Raw genomic sequence first — 21,758 nt, 5'->3', positions numbered from 1 at the left:
TATATGGAGATATTGAAATATGATTAGTATTATATTGCAAAAAGAATCCTTGATATAGATTTGTTTATTCTAACAAATATTGTCAAGATTTTGTTGTTTATGCAAATCCAGGCATTTATTGAAGTCCGTTCTTCAAACAATCTATTTGTATGTGAGGAATTGTCATATTATCATTTCACAAGATGTGTGACTTTTCTTTGAAGAGAAGATTCCAATAATTATCAAGAAGCTGATGTTTGCTTATCTCAATTGAAAGAAGAATATTGAAGGAGACTGAATAAGTCATATATTTCATCGAAGTTCTTTGTCAGACACGATCTTCAACAGAATGATGAAATAGATGTTCAAGAAATTCGTTCAAGTGATAATTTGGCGGAATAATTCACCAAGGCATTGCCGATCTCAATATTAGAGAAGTTGTTAGACAAGCTTGGAATTCGTCGTGATATTTTCATCAGGGGGAGGCAAATATGTGCTGTACTCTTTTTCCCTTAGCTAAGGTTTTATCCCACTGGGTTTTCCTGGCAAGGTTTTTAACGAGGCATCAAATAAAGCGTATTACAGATATGTGTACTCTTTTTCCTTCACTAGGATTTTTTTCCCATAGGGTTTTTTCCTAGTAAGGTTTTAACGAGGCACATTATCTTTGGACATCCAAGGGGGAGTGTTATGAAATAGTTGATTATGGTGGATGTCCATAACTCCTAAGGGAGTAACACCCACTACTCTTCTCCATTAACCTCCCACTACTTCTTACCATTATGGATGTAACTCCCACACCTCCATGATCTTCCCCCATGTTCTCAATAGTTAATACCATGTTTATGGAGTCCCTTTGTATTACCTATATCATCCTATAAATAGAGGGTTTGGGCATCACATTGTACACACTTGAATACATGGAAGAAATAGATTCTCTCCTCTCTTTCTCTCTACATTGTTGTCTATCTTCTTGGTTTATATTATTACTTTGAGCTAAGTTTCGTAACACTAATTTCTTTTTTTTAAATACTTTTTACATTTTTCCCAGTAATTATGATCATAATTGGTTGTATAAGGGTGTAAAGTGTCAAACACAAACTTCAGGGGTTACCGAGTAACAAAAGTTTTTTATGGAGGGAGTTACAAAAGGCTGAAAATATGTTTCTTTGCTCTACTGTTTTGTATGCTTATACAAAGTTACAAACAGCTGCAATGGCGGACTCCACAATACCTACGAAGACACTGCGATGTCGCTACTTTGGCATCCTTTTCTGTATTTCGTACTATTTACCGTCCAATTCTCTTTGTCCAAATCTATCGGCAATTTCCTTTCGCTCTATTATGTATTTTCTATTTGACAGACTTCTGCAGTACTTTCTCAACACATCATCCGTTCTCCAATGGCACAACTTCAAAAGGTGAGAAATATTCCTTTCCATTTACTTCTTTATCTCAAAGTTCAATTATTATTTGGATCATTTTCACGTACTTGTAGCTTCATCTCCTTGACTCTTCATTCCTTGCTTGATCATAGCTAATGTGTTTTGTACTTAGCGATAGGTAAGTGGGACAAATAAGAAAAGTTTGAATTAATTTTATACTAATTGGTATAGCAAGGAAAATTCAGCTTCATCTATTTGACTCTTCATTTTAATGCTTGATCATAGCTAAAGTAACTTGATAAATTATACCATCTGATTGCCACTTTTTGTACTGTTAACCAACGGCTTCCAAAATCTTGAGATTCATTGCAATACTGCTGCTTTTACTTGGATTAACTTCTTTTTAATGGTTCACTCTTTGTCTGGTCTAGAAAATCATTAATTTTGACCTTGCGATCTTTAAGGATCCGAACATTGCTGGTGCTCATGCTTTAGATGCTCTTTCCATAAACCACATCGTTGTCCCAATATGTTATAGTCAAATTAAGGCATAATTCTTAAAATTCCTGGAATTACTTCTAATATAAATGAAATAGAGTTTAGTGCTCCGTTGATTTTTGTATTATCATATTCAGTTATCCAAACAGTGATGTAGAAAAGGCCTGTAATGTGTGATTTTGCAGTGTAACTCCAATCGACATACCTGATCAAGCGTGTATCTGTGGTCTTGCTGGACCTGACGAAAAGCATGCTTATAGCTGCATTAGTACTTTTATTACATCTTTCTGGTCTACTTTCAGGAAAAATATACACGTGCCAGAGATGACCCTTTTTTCGATGGCATGCGAAGAGGTGAGGCAGCAGTCATCAGCAAAGGAATTGGTCTAGACATTCTTAGAAAAGCCACAAAGAATGACATAACGAGGTCGGCCTCGGATGTTGGTAAACGAGGACAGAAAAAGATTCATGTGGAATTATCTGAAAATGATGCTTATTATGATAGAAATTTTACTAATTCAGATTCAGAAAGTTTTCGTGGACCTCTTGGTCAGTCATTCTCTGCGAGGTCATCAGCAGCTTCCACGATGAGTTCCTCCCCTTTGGGAAGTCCTCGGTCTGGCTTGAAGTTTGATTTGCATGATATAGATGAGTCTACCATGCAGTCTAGTCAAAGATCACTTGAAGCAAATGGAGTGTACTATTTTCCTAGTGGCTTACCTTTGCCTGCCTATGAAAGATCTTATAGCGTGACCAAGAGAAATACATCTATCTCTGACATTCCACTTCCTCAATCGGCAGCGTTGTTCTACTGCGGATATTCACCGCAGCTGGAAGTTGTTGGATCATGTCAAGGAATTCACAGGCTGAATATTTTTCTGAAGGCAAGAAGAGATGATGTTAGTGCAGGAGTTCCATCAAGATTCTTGCATGCAGTGATTGGCCCAGACTGCTGCGGTAAGCTCCATGAACCATTCATTCTCTAACTTAGAATTGCCTCCTCAGTAACCAGCTCCTGTTATTTCATTTAAGTTTAGCATGTTGCAATGTCTCAAAATAGTCCATGGATAAATAAAAGATTCTCAAGTTCGCAGTTTATCAGCATCCAACATATTCCTAAAGTATACACCGAGTTAAATTGGTCTTAATTTCATATCCAAAACTGTCCTCATTAGGGCTTAGAAGATCATCTCGAGAGGAGTGTTCATGATAGATATGTCCAGTATGTCCTTTGAAGTTTGATTTGAAAGTTAAGAATTTTGAGAGTACATTTAAGCTGTGGTTTGAAAGTGAAAAAAATATAAAGCTCAAGGTCTCAGGAAAGTGGTAAGAGTGCTGGAGATGAGGTGAAGTAAACAACAGAAGGCTAGAATGGATGGTAGACCATAGATATATGGCTTCATGGCAGCATCTTTAACTTGTCTTGTGGTGGAGAGAGTGAAACTACAAATGGCATGGTAAATCATCAGATAATCATGAAATTTTTTCCTTCATTTTGTTTTATATTTGATACTAGATAGAGCCCCATAAATGTTGGTCACCCAATTGAAATATGCTAGTTTTAAGAATACTTGTGTATAAAGAGTTGTATTCATGAATAAAGTAAATCAACAAAGGAGAATCAGTTGTTATTTGATTTGAAAAGCTAAGTAGCAAGCAGTGTACAATAGTCTGAAAGTGTTAAGCTTTAGATGATTCTACATTTTTTTTAAGGATAGTTAACTAGTTACTCGTGAACTGGATTTGTACAACATGGTCCAATTTATGTTTTGACTCATGAGCAGTATCCTAGCATTTCTTGCTATCAGTCCGCAAAATTTGAAGATTTACTGACATGATATATCTTCTATTTAAAGTTAAAGATTGTTTTCTCCACTTACCGACTTGGTTTAAGAATCTCAGAGAGAGGTTGAAGATCCTCATGTTGCTGATGATGCATGAATTCTATTAGAACAAATTTCTTGATGTTTGATTCTACTTAAACAGGGCCAAACTATACAAATACTAAAGCAAAGGTTACTTGTGTAGATAAAGTATCATAATGAATGATAATTTCCATACAATTATGGAGCCATGATGTCTCCAATTGAAAACATGAGCTACATAAAATGAGTGGATAATCCAATAGAGTAGAAGCTTCTGGAAAAAAGTTGCGAATGTCCTAAGCCTACAGCTAAAGAACGTAGATCCTAGTAAATCACTTCTGATTTTACCATTTGTTTTATTAGTATATATATTGCTCAGAAATTGTAATCGCATAAGTATTTCTTGTTGTTTATGTTTAAGGAGAAATGCACCATCTCCTTTGCCACGTGTAAAGATTTTGCAAATTGTTCAAGGTCACGGGTTCGAGCCGTGGAAGCAGCCAATAATGCTTGCATTAGGGTAGGTTGTCTATATCACACCCCTGGGGTGCGGCCCTTCCCCGTACCCTGCGTAAATACGGGATGCTTTGTGCACCGGGCTGCCCCCTTTTCAAGTTTAAGCTACCTCTTTCATTGAATACCACCTTATAGGACCAGAAGTATATAGGTTGTATACTCAGACAAAAAAGAGGTGGTCAGCTTATATAGTCCTTTGGCAATTATTGAGAAATCCTTGCTTCGTTTAATTTATCGATTGCAGCACAGAAGGAAAAGTCCTTATTAAGAGAGCAATCAGTAGCTTGAACATTCAATACGTGTCTGGTGATCATTTGTAACAACTTGCATCTTACATTGGTTGACTTTAATCGTATGTTTTTTTTTGCCATCTGGATGCAGATGTTGGATCTGTTGCTTCAACCATAACGTATGCTTTTTACTTGAATGAAACATTAAATGACAACCAGTTATGCACTGTGCCCGTCATCAACATGAAGAGGTCGGACATTCATTCTCATGCTGAGCTCAGATGGCTACTTGATTCTTGCTTTCTTGATAAATCTTCCTTGATTTTTATTGATGAGGTATGTTCCATTCTATATGCAAAGTTAGTGAAAGGAAATGAGACTGTAGTCTAAATTCTCTAGACTTAGGTCCGCATAGTAAATGAATTTCCAGGAATGTCATCCAAACTACTGATCTGCTTTCCTTGGAAAGCTTGAAGATCTTGTCTTTTATTCTAACAAAAAAAAGTCTCTACTTTCTGCTATACTCTAAATATGGACATACTACTTGGTTCTTATTCAATTGATAGCTTGATAATTTTTATGTCTCAAAAGTTTTAATTATGTTCTCTTCATTAAACTTTCAACAGATTGACCTTTCCTACTACGATTTATATGGGAGTCTTAAACTTGTTTTAGTCAACCAATGCAAGCTTCCAGCTAATCAGGAGGTAAGTGCTTTGTTTCAAGTGTGCTGATTTGCTATTAATCAGTTGAATAATTAGTTGCTGCTTACTGGAACAGGCATTAAAGGATGCAGTGGTTGAAATCTTCAATTGCAGAGAGGTTCTTTTTATTTTGGTTTTCTTTTTTCTGTTTCTCCATTATACTTTGACTATGTCAAGTAGTAAAGTCTGTTAAATAGAGTGAGGCTATGCTCTGACCTTTTCTGTTTAAGCAGGAAAATACACCTTATTCTTCAGTTGGTTCTATCACCCTTGGGAAGGTATTTTCCTCATTTCCATAAGAAATATAGGGGAAAATCGACATACGAATAAATGTTATTTTCCTTGATTTGTCTTCTATGTTCTAAAAACACTATTTTCATACGTTTAACAGCTCTTGATCTTAAACTGGTTAACGGAGACTAGTTTTGCTAAGCAGCACTAAATTCGATTTCATAAATATTTATGCAAATGCTTTATTTGGTGGAAGTTTGACTTAGTCCAGTGTAGCTTGTGCTCCAATAAATTTAAGAACAACTAGAGAAATATTACTGCAAGATTTTGCAGATGTTGGAGAAAGTTAGGCCTTGGGCAACCCTCACCTCATGAGCTAGCTTTCGATGTTGAGTTAGGCCTAAGGGTCATTTTATTTACACAATCAACTTGCTGCCGGGAGCCAAATGATTGTTCTTACTTCTACTTGACGTATTTTATGTACTTATTTATTTATTGTAGGAGGCATCATGCTGCACACTTATTGCTGACAAGTTTGCATGCACTGCACCAGAGATACTGGCGGGTCAAGGGTTCAGTCGACTTCTGGTACTAGCTCTAATATCTGGGTTTTCAAACCTCTATGCAAGTTATATTTGTCTAAACTGAAGTCCTCTATTATGTTTTAAAACCATTCCTTTTCTTCATCTCCCTAACTACCAGAACCGCTGTTGTTTGGACTTGTAAAACAGAAAAAAGATACTGTTATTTGGTACCGATGCCTGAAGTCTCAGAACCTGTTTTCAACCAATATATTATGATAGAAATCTGAAAGAATCGCAAATTAATTAGACTCCCAGTTGAATTCAAATATTTTGAGACGGCCTTAGGACCAAGTAATTCCAAAGATATGAAGGTGAAAAATATGATGAGAATTTTAAACTGCAACAAAATCCCAGTGGTAAATGAAAAGCTTACCCTTTCCAAATGAAGGTTTTGCCCAGAGGTGGAGATTGGATTTTTAGTTTATGGGTTCTGAACCACAATCCTTTTTTCTTATTGGGTTCTGGATAAATTATTTATACATATCAAATGAATTTTTAATACAAACTCAGGGTTTGAGCCTAAGCTATTGGGTTCCGCTGAACCCGTAACTGTAAAGGTGGCTCTGCCCCTGGTTTTTCCTGGTTCTTGTGATTAGTATCGATAAATTATATTGTTCATAGCTGTAACGAAGCTGGACCCTTCATTTATATTCATGTTGTTTTTTGTTAGGAAGTGTGAAAGAGGGTCCTATTGTATTTTTAATGGTGAAAAGATTTGTAAGAGTAATAGCAACTCCAATGTGGAAATAAAGACACTATTTTGAGACGGATCATATTAGAATCAATCATTTTAGTATGAGATGAACTTTGTATGCATTTGATTTTTGATTTTTTATAAAAAGCTTTATCTGCATTTAATCCTGGAAACAAATTTCCAAAAACTTCTAATATTCTCAGTTCTTGGTGAATATTTGTAATACATTGTATTCAATTGAGGTATCTAGCAACTTTTAAGAGAATTAGTTTGTACTTTTGTTATCTGGTTCTAGTGTACCTGACCAGATACAATTTGCTGAGGGATTTATAAAATTCTCATCTGTTTCCTACCCCCCACCTCCCACCTTGGAAAACCTTATGGTAGGCATTAACATAAAGTGCAAAATTCTATTAAATCATTTAGTTTCCGAGGCTGTAAAAGTTTTCAAATTGGTCCCTGCATTCAAATCCTTGTTGATGCACAATCCTTCCCCACTTCTATCGATTCTTTTGATCTATGTTGCTCGGACTCTTCAAAAATGTCGGCGGGTGCGGTCGGATCCTCCAAAAGTAGTGCATTTTTGGAGGATCCGACACGGGTACGGCAACATATTTAGAGAGTCCGCGCAACATAGCTTTTGATAACAATGAACAATACACAAGCTCCTACTAAAACATGTTCATGTATCTTTTTAAATGTTCAACACAATTTACTTGTCAGCTCTGCCATGAAAATTGAATACGGGCACTATATTTGGCAATTCAATTTGTGAAAGATATCCTCTTCTTCTTATCCCTACCTATAGCATAGGTCCAGCTGTTTGCTTTGCCTACACTTTGGGTTTCTCTGGATGGCATAAGGACTTAAACTATCTTAACCAATGCCCTTATTGTGTCAAGGGTTCTGTCTTTATGCTGTATAATCTCTTCATAAATCTGATTACTTGTGCAGTTAGCAGGTATACTCGTCGATACTGGAAATTTGACAAACCCACAGACTACAACAACGGATAAGTACATGACCACCTTGTTGATAAATGGAGCAGGTCGATTTGGATGTAACGGTCTTTATGAAATTTGTAGGTTATGCAGCTTTGATAGCCGTTATTCTTCACTATTATAGGTTTCTAGTTCCAGAGTGATCAGACTCAGCTCCCAATTACAACTTTGTCATTTTCAGTTAGATACAAATTGCATGATGCAACTGACCCAAAGCAGGAGAAGTTTTACAAAAAGATATTAAAAGATTGTCAAAACCGGATGCAGCTGACCCCAGAGCAAAAGTTTTGCAAACAGATATTAAAAAGTTGTCAAAGTCAGATGCAGCTGAGCCCAGAGCCGGAGAAGTTTTACAGAAAGATAATATAAATTTGTCAAAATTGGATGAAGCTGACCCCAGAGCAGGAGAAGTTTTACGGAAAGATATTAGAAGATGGTCAAAATCGGGTACTCATCTGCTTATCTTTGTCCTAATCACAGACCTTTCTATTTCAAATCCATGATTTATTAGCTTTCGTAGATGCCTTGTTCAAGTACGCATCTTTAAACTAGATGATTCATTTCTGTAGTAGGATACGAGCACAGATATATTAAACTATAATTCGTATTGGTGTTCAAACTTTTATAAAGACCAAAGGCTAACAGGTGCTGAAATGTAACCATGAAATTAGTTAATTATGTGAGAATGCACGGGAGAAAAATATGATATTATTCACATATGTTAACTATGATACAATGAGCCCTATATATGGGATTAGGGTTATTTACTACTATTTACATAACTATTCTAACACTCCCCCTCTAGCTGGTGCATATAAATCATATGTACCGAGCTTGTTACATATGTAGTTAATTCGAGGACCAGTGAGGGACTTGGTGAAAATATCTGCAAGCTGATCATTCGACTTCACAAACTTTGTAGCAATATCTCTCGAGAGTATCTTTTCTCTGACAAAGTGACAGTCAATCTCAATGTGTTTAGTTCTCTCATGGAACACTGGATTTGACGCAATATGAAGAGCAGCTTGGTTATCACAAACAAGTCCCATCTGACTAATCTCACCAAATTTTAACTCCTTGAGCAACTGTTTGATCCAAATTAGCTCGCATGTCGCCATAGCCATTGCTCGATATTCTGCTTCTGCACTAGACCGAGCAACCACATTTTGTTTCTTGCTCTTCCAAGACACCAAATTTCCTCCTACTAAGACGCAATATCCAGACGTAGAACGTCTATCAGAAGGTGATCCTGCCCAATCAGCATCTGAGTATCCAACGATTTGCTCATGGCCTCGATCCTCAAACAATAAACCTTTGCCTGGAGCTGATTTTATATACCGAAGAATGCGGATAACTGCATCCCAATGACTATCACACGGAGAATCCATAAACTGACTCACAACACTCACAGGAAAGGAAATGTCAGGTTTTGTCACTGTAAGGTAATTTAATTTACCAACCAACCGCCTATATCTTGCAGGATCGCTAAGAGGCTCCCCCTGTCCTGGCAGAAGTTTAGAATTCGGATCCATCGGAGTGTCAACAAGTCTACAACCTGTCATTCCTGTCTCCTCAAGAATATCTAAGGCATACTTCCGTTGTGAGATCACAATACCTGAGCTAGACTGAGCGACCTCAATACCCAGAAAATACTTTAGTTTGCCTAGATCCTTAGTCTGAAAGTGTTGAAAGAGATGTTGCTTCAATTTAGTAATACAATCCTGGTCATTGCCGGCAATAACAATCATCAACATAGACCACTAGATAAAAACAGAGACTAGAAGCAGAATGCCGATAAAATACAGAGTGATCAGCTTTACTCCGAGTCATGCCAAACTCCTGGATAACTGTGCTGAACTTACCAAACCAGGCTCGAGGAGACTGTTTTAGACCATAAAATGACCGGCACAAGCGACATACAAGGCCACGAGACTCCCCCTAAGCAACAAACCCAGGTGGTTGCTCCATATAAACTTCATCCTCAAGGTCACCGTGTAAAAAAGCATTCTTAATCTCCAGCTGATAGAGAGGCCAATGGCGAACAACAGCCATGGATAGAAAAAGGCGGACTGATGCTATCTTAGCCACGGGAGAGAAAGTGTCACTATAATCAAGCCCAAAAATCTGAGTGTATCCTTTTGCAACAAGACGAGCCTTAAGACGATCAACCTGGCCATCCGGGCCGACTTTGACTGCATAAACCCAACGACAACCAACAGTAGACTTACCTGAAGGAAGAGGAACAAGCTCCCAAGTGCCACTCGCATGTAAAGCAGACATCTCCTCAATCATAGCTTGTCGCCATCCTGGATGAGATAGTGCCTCACCTGTAGACTTTGAGATAGAAACAGTGGACAAAGATGATATAAAAGCATAATAAGGTGATGACAGACGATGATAACTTAAACCGACATAATGGGGACTAGGATTAAGAGTGGATCGTACACCTTTGCGGAGTGCAATTGGTTGACTAAGAGGAGACAAGTCCGCAGTAGGTGCAGAATGTGATGCAGGACGTGAATCACCTGGGCCTAATGCTGTACGTGGACGATGATGATAAGTCAAGAGTGGTGGAGCTGCAGAAGGTTGAACTGGACTAGGTGGTAGAACTGGAGCTATAGGTGGTGGAGCTGCAACTGGAGCAGTAGGTGGTAGAGCTGCAACTGGAGCAGTAGGTGGTGGAGCTGCAACTGGAGCAGTAGGTGGTGGAGCTGGAGTTGTAGAGGAAATGAATGCGAGGTAGTGACTGAATCTTCAAAAGATGAAACTGGTAGCACCTCAGAAATATCTAAGTGATTACCTGGATCTGTGAAGTATGATTGGGTTTCAAAGAAGGTAACATCAGCAGACATAAGATACCAATGGAGGTCAGGAGAATAGCATCGATACCCCTTTTGCTTTCTCGAGTAACCCAGAAATACACACTTAAGAGCACGAGGAGCTAACTTATCTTTTCCTGGAGTAACGTTATGAACAAAACACGTGATTCCAAAGACACGGGGTGGAAGAGAGAACAAAGGTAAGTGGGGAAACAGGACAGAGAATGGAACTTGATTTTGGACAGCTGAAGATGACATACAATTAATAAGATAGGAAGATGTAAGAACAGCATCCCCCCAAAAACGCAACAGAGCATGAGATTGTATGAGTAGGGTACGAGCAGTTTCAATAAGATGTCTATTCTTTCTTTCAGCTACCCCATTTTGTTGAGATGTGTACGGACAAGATGTTTGATGAATGATCCCATGAGAGTTCATAAACTGTTGAAATGTGGAAGACAAATACTCTAGGGCATTATCACTACGAAATGTGCGGATAGAAACCCCAAATTGATTTTGAATTTCAGCGTGGAAGGTCGAGAAAATAGAAAACAACTCAGACCGATTTTTCATCAAAAATATCCAAGTGCACCTTGAATAATCATCAATGAAACTGACAAAATAGCGGAATCCCAAGGTAGAACTGACCCAACTAGGACCCCGAACATCTGAATGAACTAAAGTAAAAGGTGACTCTGCTCTATTATCAAGACGCCGAGGAAAATGGGAGCGGGTATGCTTACCGAGCTGACATGGCTCACACTCTAGAGTGGACAAGTGAGATAAACCAGGTACCATTTTCTGAAGTTTTAACAAACCGGGATGTCCCAACCGTTTATGTAATAAATCTGGTGAATCGGAAACAAGATAGGTTATTGAAGAAGACAGATGCGAGTCCATGTGATTTGCAAGGATAAGGTAATAAAGTCCATCTGATTCACGTCCGGTACCAATGATCCGCCCCATACTGCGTTCCTGTATAAAAACAAGGTCATCAAGAAATAAAACAACGAATTTAAGTGATCTGGCTAAGCGACTAACGGCTATGAGATTAAAAGGACTATTGGGAACATAAAGGACTGAATCTAAAGGTAAGGAAGGAAGCGGGCTTGCTTGACCTATTGCAGTTGCCATGGTTTGAGACCCATTAGCCATTGTGACTGCTGGAAGAGATTGAGAATATGAAATACTAGTGAAAAGAAGATTTGTTACAGAAATATGATCAGATGCACCTGAATCAATGACCCAAGACTCAGAAGTTGAAGATTGGGAAGACACAAGTCATGCTACTATTTGTTGGAACAACAGAGGCTAATCCTGAAAATGTCTGTTTACGTGCTTTGTACTGAAGGAACTCAATATAATCCGGTAAAGAAACCATCTAGATTGGATTCAATGCATTGGATCCAACGGATTGTGAGTTAAAGGCTTCTGATACGAATGCCATTATAATATTGTGCCGGAAAAAGCAGAAATTTTCTGGGAATCACTGTTCACGCCGGAAAAATCATTGTAGCTCACCGAAAAATTCCAAAGTTGTCGGAATCTGTCGGAAATAGTACAATGGACTCGGAATTTATGTGCGTCTAGGCTGTCTCAAGAAGCTTGGCCAAAAAATGGCCGGAGAAGCACGCACGCGCCGGAAAAATATAAAAGTGGTCGGAATTTGGTTTAAATTGGAATGGGTAGGCTGGAATTGCAAGGAGATGACACTGTCCAAAAGAAACGTTTCCAATTTCTGGCCGGAACAGCCCTCACGCGCCGGCGCGTGGGGGCGCGTGGTTGGTCTTTTTCAGGTGAATCTTTCTGGGGTGTGGTCGCCTCCTCTCTTGGGAACCTTGTGGTGGTGTTGGATTTCGCACAACACTGATAATTAGTGACTTTGACGTAAATAGTCACTTAGGTCACCGGAAAATCGCACGGTGACTGAGTTCTTTCTTCCGGAGTCGCCGGAGTTTATGCAGCAACGATAAATATCTCACGATTGCTCTGACACCATGTGAGACTGCATGGGAGAAAAATATAATATTATTCACATATGTTAACTATGATACAATGAGCCCTATATATATATATATATATATATATATATATATATATATATATATATATATATATATATATATATATGTAAAATACATGTTCTACTCCTAATACATATGGGATTAGGGTTATTTACTACTATTTACATAACTATTCTATCAAATTAAAGTACACCTAGCTACAAATATGGATTACTAGATTTTCCATACTCACAAGTATCACTTCATCTTTTATGAGTGTTCCTAGAATGTGTAATTAGATTCTCAAACCTCTGGCTAGCCACACAGTAATTTTATCTAAGCCAGATTCTGTTTTTCTTTTTTCTTGACAAGTATTTGGCTAGCAATAACTCTTAGGAAGGAACTATAAGATGGTCTACAGGCTTCTGTCGAGTAAATTGATGAAACCATATTATAGTTAGAATTTACACATAGCTTGGATATTTGAGAAACTTCCTTGGAGTTTACATTCTTAGTGGGCTCATTTCACACATTTTGAGGTCATGGACATGATATGCCTCATGCAACGTTTGTAGTGTATTATTAATGTGACTGACCTTCAGTGATTGGAGCAGGGAAACCTTATGGTACAGGATCAAGAATGGGGACTTCAAATATTGGAATGAGTTCAGTCGGAATACCTATAGGGGAGCTCTTATCACATCACTCTACTTCAGCAGAAAACATAAGAAGTTTCCAGCGTAAGTAATTGATACTGCTCCTTTTCCAATTTGGAAGCATAAATATTTCAATCAGTGACTAATCACAAGAAAATTGTGATCATATCTCCAACTGTAGCTCTTTTTCATATGATCCACTCAATCTGGCTAATCTTATTGACCACTGAGAGAAAATCCTCTAGCTAGCTGGCCAGTATTCTTTGTTAGATAAATTGCTTAAACTCCCCCCCCTCCTTTTTTTCCCCTCTCTTTCTCTCAGTGCCATTCTTTAATCAAGTTCATGTAGTCTCAAATATGACAACCCTTTTGGTCCTTATCTGCAGTTACTATGGCAGTGGTAGAACTTTTTTCAATCTCTCCCTCATCTTATCGATCCATCCTCATCAAGGAAAATATATATATATATATATATATATATATATATATATATATATATATATATATATATATATATATCATGCTGCAAGAATTCTTTTACTGTTGTGTGCTAGGATGAGGGGACGAGGTTCTGGTCTGGTAGAGAGTTAAAACCTTTTTACCTTCTGTTCTGCCTAATGACATTATACTTTCACTCATCGTGAATATGCTTTGGCAAATATAACTTTGACAGCAGGGAGATACGACACCTTGGCTTGACAATCATTTTCTTTTCGATATGCAGAACTAGAGAAACTTCGCATCCTCTTGATTGTTTCAGGGTATTATGATGCAGAGAAGAGCTTCAAGGTTTAGTGGCCTCCTCTTTGAATGCTTGCTCTAATTTTGATGGATCAAGTTGCTCGATGTTGTGTCTGACAGATTATTCTACTTTTGTGTTATATTGTTGCATGGTGGCTTATTATTAAATTTGTATCTTGGAACAATATAAATCTTTATTTCTAAATTCTCATTGCGACTTATTTTTAGCGGCTTTTTGGGTGAAGTTTTCCTTTTGTCTCATTCATAAAAGAAAATTTCCAATTTGTTTATGCGAACAGAAGGATGGCTCTGTGTTGTGTGTACTTCTATGAACTGGATGTATGTGATATGGGATATACCATTTTGCTGATATTCAAGCACTCTGACCATATTACTGGCTTTCAATTTTAGAGGGAGATTCTAGTCTCAGCTGAATCTACTGAGCTTATGAAAAGCCTGCTCCAGTTTATCTACTCCTACGCAAATGTGCTTCCACTCAAAGCTTTGCGTCAATCAGGTCAGTAAGCTATATTTCTTCATATATAACTTTATCCGTCTCAAGAAGATCTTTGTCTTGAAACCATATTTCACCAGCTTTTTTGGGTATCAAGAATGCATAGAAATGAAAGTCGTTTATTACATGGAAGTAGGGATTTTTTAAGAGGAAAAGAAAAATAATTAGCTGGCTCTTATATATACCCATTACTGTCTTTTTCTTCTGCTCTTTTTCTTTTTTCTTCTTTCCCTTACTGACCCTAGATGCAATTTCATGAACTACCATTTGAGTGTCTAGACATACCCTTTCCCATATGCTGGGTGTGATCTCTTGATGTAATTTTACAGGTCTAGCTACTGAGATGAGGGTGTTCGAGATTGAAAAAATTGTATCAAGGAAGACGATTGAGAAACTTCTGGAAGAATTCAACGAGATGGCAAAATAATATAAAATTTACAGGCCATTCCACATTTGTTGTTGTGTTAAGAATATGCATATATCTCATGTTCCAATAAGGGTCAAGAGTATACATGTGTGTTACTTTAGTAGCTCCAAAGAACCTCTATATCTACTAGTTACTACAGGATGTTTGTTTCTCTTCCAAACATAGTCTGTATGTATTGTGATAATACTGCCACATATATGGCGATAATCATTTCATTTTTTTAGTGCTCGCACCAAATATGTCGAAAGGGGTTCTAATTTCTTCTTGTGGAAGTTACTGCTGGTGATGTTATTGTCACTATAAGTGGTGATTATCTTTTCTTTCTTGTAAATGCAAGTATATAATGCTCTACCAGCATAGAGTTTCTTCGGGTACTACATGTTTTATTGCAAGACAATTCTATATAATCTTGGTTATCAACCACCTACTTCTCAATCTATTCAAAGGAAATTGTTACTATGATTGCAGAAACAGGTGAAAGGATATCACCAGGGCTTTTCATTTTCACTTGGGCAAAAATTGCATACTTACTGTTACGCGGCGCCTTCCTGAGATTCCTTGGAAGGGCGACGTAAGGCTAGGCAACCGATGTCAGTGCAGTTGCTGTCCGCCAACTGAGGTCCCCTCCGTACGCTAGACGAGATTGTCAGTGCCGTACGGGAAAACCAATGTCAAGAGCAATTGAGAGAACAGAAATGAGAATTCAGAATGAAAGAAAGCTTGATTGCATTAATGAAAGCTATTACAGAAAAGCAACGCGGTGTCGAGGGGGAGAGACACCAGTACAGAGAATTGCTTGCTTGCTAGAAAGTTTTGATTGCTTGATCCCCCCTAATAGTACTTAAAAAAAATAATCCAAAGTTACAAGACTAGACTTGACTAAGCTAGAGAAACATAATGGAAGTACATGAAATAAAACTACTCTATATTTACAATGAAAATGACTTAGTTTTCTATAAGGCAGCAGCAGGTCCGTTGTCAGCAGCAGTGCCTTTGGCATCACGGTCTGCGCGCGCGACGTTGTCTGCGCGCGCGGCGCTGTTGGCTTCTGCCTGCGGCTTGGCGCTCGCGAGGGATATCGGTGGGGCGACAGAGGCACCTGCGCGCTTGTCACTTGGCGCGGCCAGGACCACGGGGCCGTCCGTGGCGCTAGGCATTGGGAGGTTTGCTAGGACGCCACGGGGCCGCCCAAGGGGTCATGGGGCATGGCTGGAAAGCCGCCCATGACATTCTCCCCCACCTGAGTTGGCGACGTCCTCGGCGCCTTACTTGCAAAATAATCTTCAATGAGGCTCTTGTAGGCTTTGAGGTTTGTTCCCCTCTCCCAAGTATTCTCTTCTGCATCACAGCCCTGCCATTTCACCAAAAACTCTTGGTGATCTTTCCTTGAGGCATGAATCACTCTGTCATCAAGGATAGCTTCAACACGCCTTTTCCCGGTTGAATTGGGACCTCGAATACTGGGTATTGTGAGCTGGCTCCTTGAAGGATCCTCCGTGTCTTCCCGAAAAGGTTTCAGGAGACTGACATGGAAGACAGGATGAATTTTCCACCAAGCTGGGGTATCCACCCGGTATGCAACCTTCCCAATACGCTTTTCAATGGACAAGGGTCCAATGTATTTTTGCAATAGGCGAGGGTCATGGACCCCTGCAAATAAGTACCGCTTTGGAATTTTGACCATCACTTTGTCTCCTACTTGATATTCAACAAAGCGACGATTCTGATCAGCATGCCTCTTCATCCGCTTTTGGGCTTTGACAAGTTAGCTCTGCACTATCTCCAAATTCCGCTTCCACTCTTTTGAGAAGCTGGCAGCTCGAGGAGATTTAGCCATGTTTGGTGCATTCACAGTGTGTGGGAGTAGCGGTTGCTGTCCGGTAACAATTTCAAAAGCGCTTTTGTTGGTACTAGAGCTCTTTTGTGAATTGAAACACAGTTGAGCAGCATCCAGAAGCTTCACCCAATTCTTCTGCGATCCGGTTACAAAGTGGCGGAGATATTCCTCCAACATACCATTGAACCGCTACGTCTGGCCATCAGATTGCGGATGAAAACTTGAGCTGTGACTCAATTTTGACCCAAGGCACTTGAAGAGTTGGGTCCAAAAGTTGCTAGTGAAGCGTGAGTCGCGGTCACTAACAATGTCTTTAGGCAGGCCCAATATTTGACGACATGAGAGAAGAAGAGTCGAGTTGTATCTTCTGCTGATATATATTGTGGGGCTGCAATAAAGGTGGCATACTTGGAAAATCGGTCCACCACAACCAAGTTGGTTGTGAGATCTCCGACCTTGGGCAATCCGGTGATGAAATCCAGGGAAACGCTTTCCCAAGGTCTCTTTGGGACAGCGAGTGGTTCCAAGAGTCCCGCTTGTGTCAAGCGGTCCGACTTGTCCTTCTGGCATACTAGATAAGTCTTCACATACTGAGCGACATCATCGGCCATTTGAGGCCAATAATAGGCACGACGAAGTAACGCCATGGTGCGTTCTTCACCGGGATGGCCGGCCCACAAAGTATCATGACATTCCGCTAGAAGAGTCCTCCGCAAATCTCCTCCTTTAGGAACATAAAGTCGGTTCCCTTTTACTTTCAGAAAACCATCTTCCATGTAGAACTGGCGAGTCTTGCCCTGTCCTACCAAATCAACCAAATACTGAGCAGCAGGATCCTTGATGAGTAGATCCCGTATTTGGTCCTTGATGGATGTGGCTACTTCACTCCCCCTTAGGGTGGCGAGTAGGCACACCGATGCTAGATCAGCTCTCCGACTGAGCGCATCAGCAACATGATTGGTCTTTCCACTGCGATACTCCAAGTTGAAGTGGAATTCAGCTAGGAGTTCCTGCCACCTGGCCTGTCGACCGTTCAGCTTCGGCTGGGTCATGAAATGGCTAACAGCTGTGTTGTCTGTCTTGACCACGAACGGGGTTCCCAGCAGATAGTGCCTCCAGAGGCGCAAGCAGTGGACGACAGCCAATAATTCTTTCTCATGGGCGGCATAGCGCCGCTCTGCATCCTTCAGCTTCCGACTCTCGTACGCTACAGGGTGCCCTTCTTGTAGCAAGACTCCGCCGAGGGCATAGTCAGATGCATCTGTTTGTACCTCGAACGGCTTGGCCAAATCAGGAAGGGCCAAGACGGGGCTACTAGACATAGCCGCTTTTAATGCGTTGAAGGCCTCTGCTCTCCTTGGTCCCCAGTCCCAAGGTGTGACCTTTTTGAGGAGTTCTGTCAATGGCACTGCGATAAGTGAGTAGTTCTTCACAAACCGCCGGTAGAAGTTGCATAGACCAAGGAACGCCCTCAAGGCGTGGACATCCTTAGGTGGCGGCCAATCTGTGATGGCCTGGATTTTCTATTGGTCCATCTTGATGCGTCTTTCCTCGATGACATGTCCGAGGAAGTCAATTTGCTTCTGAGCAAAGGAGCACTTGGATAACTTTGCATATAGTTCATGTTCCCGCAACCGAGTTAGGACCTTCCGCAAGTGTACTAGGTGTTCTTCCAATGTCTGGCTATATACCACAATGTCATCTAAGTAGACCACCACAAATTCGTCGATGTACTCTCGGAAGACTTGGTTCATGAGAGTGCAAAACGTAGCAGGGGCGTTGGTCAAGCCGAATGGCATGACCAGGAAGTCGTACGACCCATATCTTGTCACACAAGTCGTCTTGTGTTCATCACCCTCTGCAATCCGAACTTGCCAATAACCTGTCTTCAGATCTATCTTGGTGAACACCGTAGCACCACCCAGTCTATCAAACAAGTCCGCCATTAGGGGAATAGGGTACTTGTTCTTCATGGTGATTTTGTTTAGAGCTCGATAATCCACACAGAGTCGCAGGCTGCCATCATGTTTCTTTTGGAATAGAATAGGGGACCCATATGGGGACTTGGAGGGTACAATGATCCCTGTATCTAGCATTTCCGTCAATTGTCTCCGAAGCTCGGTGAGTTCGGATTGTGACATTCTGTAAGGCACCCGGGCAGGTGGCTTCGCGCCCGGCACCAACTCAATTTCATGGTCCACAGTGCGCCTAGGCGGGAGCCGCTTTGGCATGTCTTGTGGCATGACATCTTCAAACTCCAGTAGTAACTCCTTCACGGGTTCAGGAATGGGACCCGAGGAGCGTTCTATATCTTCAATGCAGAGGGTTGCCAGGAACGTAGGTTCATTCCTTTTGACCCCCTTCTTCAACTGCAAGGCCGAGATGTTCTCAACGGCCATCTTCATGGGCAGGCACGGGATAATGCAGGGCTTGGCCCTATTGGTACCCATCATCAGTAGCATGTCTGCAAATGGTACAGGCATGGTGTTGGTTTGCCTTAGGAATTCCAGCCCAACAATCAACTCGAAGTCATCTATGATCACCACTCGCAGGTTGAATTTTCCTTCATAAGGCCCAAGCTTCACCGGTACTTCTTTAGCTATTCCACCCACTGGCTGGGGAGGTGAGTTGATAGCCTTGACGCTACCTTTACCTTTCCCTACAACTAGTCCAAGGCGCTCCACCTGAGTCGAGGCTAAGTAGTTGTGGGTAGCACCCGTGTCTATCATAGCCCGAATGGGCTTGCCATTCACCTTCATCTCGACGAACATTAAGGTCCTCTCTTGTTTAAGAGGAGTCTCTTCATTCGCCTTCTTTTTCCCTTTCCTGGTGACAGGACATGGGTCCTTCTTCTTACGAATACCAGCACTGGTCTCCGCTAGTGCCTCAGAAATGGAACCCACAATTGCATTGAAGGCACCTACTGGTTCAGTCTGGTCCGCATCGTCTGAGTCGTCATCAGTCCCATCATCAATAGCCTGATGGGCATTCATCTGTGCATGTGGGCACTCATTGTTCCAATGTGGACCGCCGCAATGACGGCATCCTGAAGGAGGCTTTCTCGCCCGATCATTGTTGTTTGGCGCAGCACTGTTGCTGCCGGAGGAAGGAGCTCTAGATTTGTTTGAGTTCCGATCTCCCCCATTTTTGCTAGGACCACCACTGCTGGGCTGGCCCCCTTTGAACCCTGCTCGGGCAGGCGGCTGAGGCCTGTCCCTTCGAGCTTCCATTTGATAGTCCCCAAGGCATTCAGCTGCTTGGATTGCCTTGGGAAGGGAATCTACCCTTTGTCTCTGTAGCTCCACGCGGGCATAAGGTTTCAACCCTTCCATGAAGGTGAAGAGTTTGTCCTTATCCCCCATGTCGCGTATGCTGAGCATGAGTGCGGAGAATTCTCGCACGTAGTCCCGCACTGATTTTGTCTGGCGGAGCTCCCGTAGTTTTCTCCTTGCATTATATTCAACATTCTCGGGGAAGAACTGCAGGCGTATAGCTGCCTTCAGTTCGACCCATGTCTCGAGAGCATCTTCACCGGCCTTGATGGCTTCGTACTTCACACGCCACCAGAGTTTAGCATCACCCTGAAGATACATGGCAGCAGTTGCTACCTTCTTAGCTTCCTCCAGATCCCCAACAGTATCAAAATACTGTTCGACGTCAAAGATGAAGTTTTCCACTTCCTTGGCATTCCTAGATCCACTGTATGGCTTTGGCTCAGGAAATTTTCAGTTTCTTTGTCGCGGAAGCGGAGTTCACAGCACCTCCGATTTGGTTTCCACCTCCTCGGAGTAGGCCCTGTAAAGCAGCGTTGACCACATTGAGTTGGTCTGTCAATTTGTCAATGGTTTGTTGCATGGCAGTCACCTTTTCTGCCTCTTGTGCCCTGTGGGCTAAATCCTCGGTGCGCTCCTGTTGGAGCCCCTCGAATTTCTCAAAGATTTCGGCTGCCTCTGTGGCTGCCGTCTGCCGGTCTCCCTCGGAGTCGCGACTGATGTTTTCAACGTCAACTTCCACCTGAAGCACCCTGCGGTCCAGGTCGTCCAACCTTTGTAGTAGGCTGGTTCTTAGTTCAGGCACCGTATCCACAATAGGCCGCAATACCTCAACCGTCCCTTCGAGGGCCGCAATGCGGTCCCCATGATTCACCATGGTCAGAAATGGTGGTATGTCAATACGTTCCCTCGTCCGATGTCGAGCCTAGGCTCTGATACCAACTGTTACGCGGCGCCTTCCTGAGATTCCTTGGAAGGGCGACGTAAGGCTAGGCAACTGATGTCAGTGCAGTTGTTGTCCGCCAACTGAGGTCCCCTCCGTACGCTAGACGAGATTGTCAGTGCCGTACGGAAAAACCAATGTCAAGAGCAATTGAGAGAACAGAAATGAGAATTCAGAATGAAAGAAAGTTTGATTGCATTAATGAAAGCTATTACAGAAAAGCAACGCGGCGTCGAGGGGGAGAGACACCAGTACAGAGAATTGCTTGCTTGCTAGAAAGTTTTGATTGCTTGATCCCCCCTAATAGTACTTAAAAAAAATAATCCAAAGTTACAAGACTAGACTTGACTAAGCTAGAGAAACATAAAGGAAGTACATGAAATAAAACTACTCTATATTTACAATGAAAATGACTTAGTTTTCTATAAGGCAGCAGCAGGTCCGTTGTCAGCAGCAGTGTCTTTGGCATCACGGTCTGCGCGCGCGGCGTTGTCTGCGCGCGCGGCGCTGTTGGCTTCTGCCTGCGGCTTGGCGCTCGCGAGGGATATCGGTGGGGCGACAGAGGCACCTGCGCGCTGGTCACTTGGCGCAGCCAGGACCACGGGGCCGTACGTGACGCTAGGCATTGGGAGGTTTGCTAGGACGCCACGGGGCGCGCCCAAGGGGTCATGGGGCATGGCTGGAAAGCCGCCCATGACATTACACTTGCAGTGCAATTGTTTGGCTTAAACTTCTTTTATTTTTCCAAGTTAATATTCTTCATTCTCTCAGAGATAATTACCTTATTCTTCGTCAGCAGACAACATGTTAAACCAGACTTTTAAGTGTGTTCCTGAGAAATAACTCTGTGGCAACCATC

General features: G+C 41.3%; 2 protein-coding genes across 2 annotated transcripts; both read left to right on the top strand.

Annotated features, from left to right (window-relative positions):
- On the top strand, window positions 1,175–8,065 carry LOC109209088. Its single transcript, XM_019372272.1, has 9 exons — window positions 1,175–1,400; window positions 2,165–2,819; window positions 4,625–4,809; window positions 5,100–5,180; window positions 5,254–5,295; window positions 5,411–5,455; window positions 5,910–5,996; window positions 7,641–7,767; window positions 7,869–8,065. The coding sequence occupies exons 1-9, from the start codon at window positions 1,383–1,385 to the stop codon at window positions 8,054–8,056; spliced, it is 1,428 nt and encodes a 475-aa protein (XP_019227817.1). The 5' UTR covers window positions 1,175–1,382; the 3' UTR covers window positions 8,057–8,065.
- LOC109209097 lies at window positions 8,058–15,119 on the top strand. The gene is made up of 5 exons (XM_019372282.1): window positions 8,058–8,134; window positions 13,124–13,249; window positions 13,890–13,954; window positions 14,318–14,423; window positions 14,750–15,119. The coding sequence occupies exons 2-5, from the start codon at window positions 13,150–13,152 to the stop codon at window positions 14,845–14,847; spliced, it is 369 nt and encodes a 122-aa protein (XP_019227827.1). The 5' UTR covers window positions 8,058–8,134; window positions 13,124–13,149; the 3' UTR covers window positions 14,848–15,119.

This window comes from Nicotiana attenuata, chromosome 2 (assembly GCF_001879085.1).
Source record: "Nicotiana attenuata strain UT chromosome 2, NIATTr2, whole genome shotgun sequence".
Taxonomy (NCBI): domain Eukaryota; kingdom Viridiplantae; phylum Streptophyta; class Magnoliopsida; order Solanales; family Solanaceae; genus Nicotiana; species Nicotiana attenuata.
The sequence above is the reverse complement of the archived record's forward strand: the minus strand, read 5'-3'. Positions and strand labels throughout refer to the sequence as shown.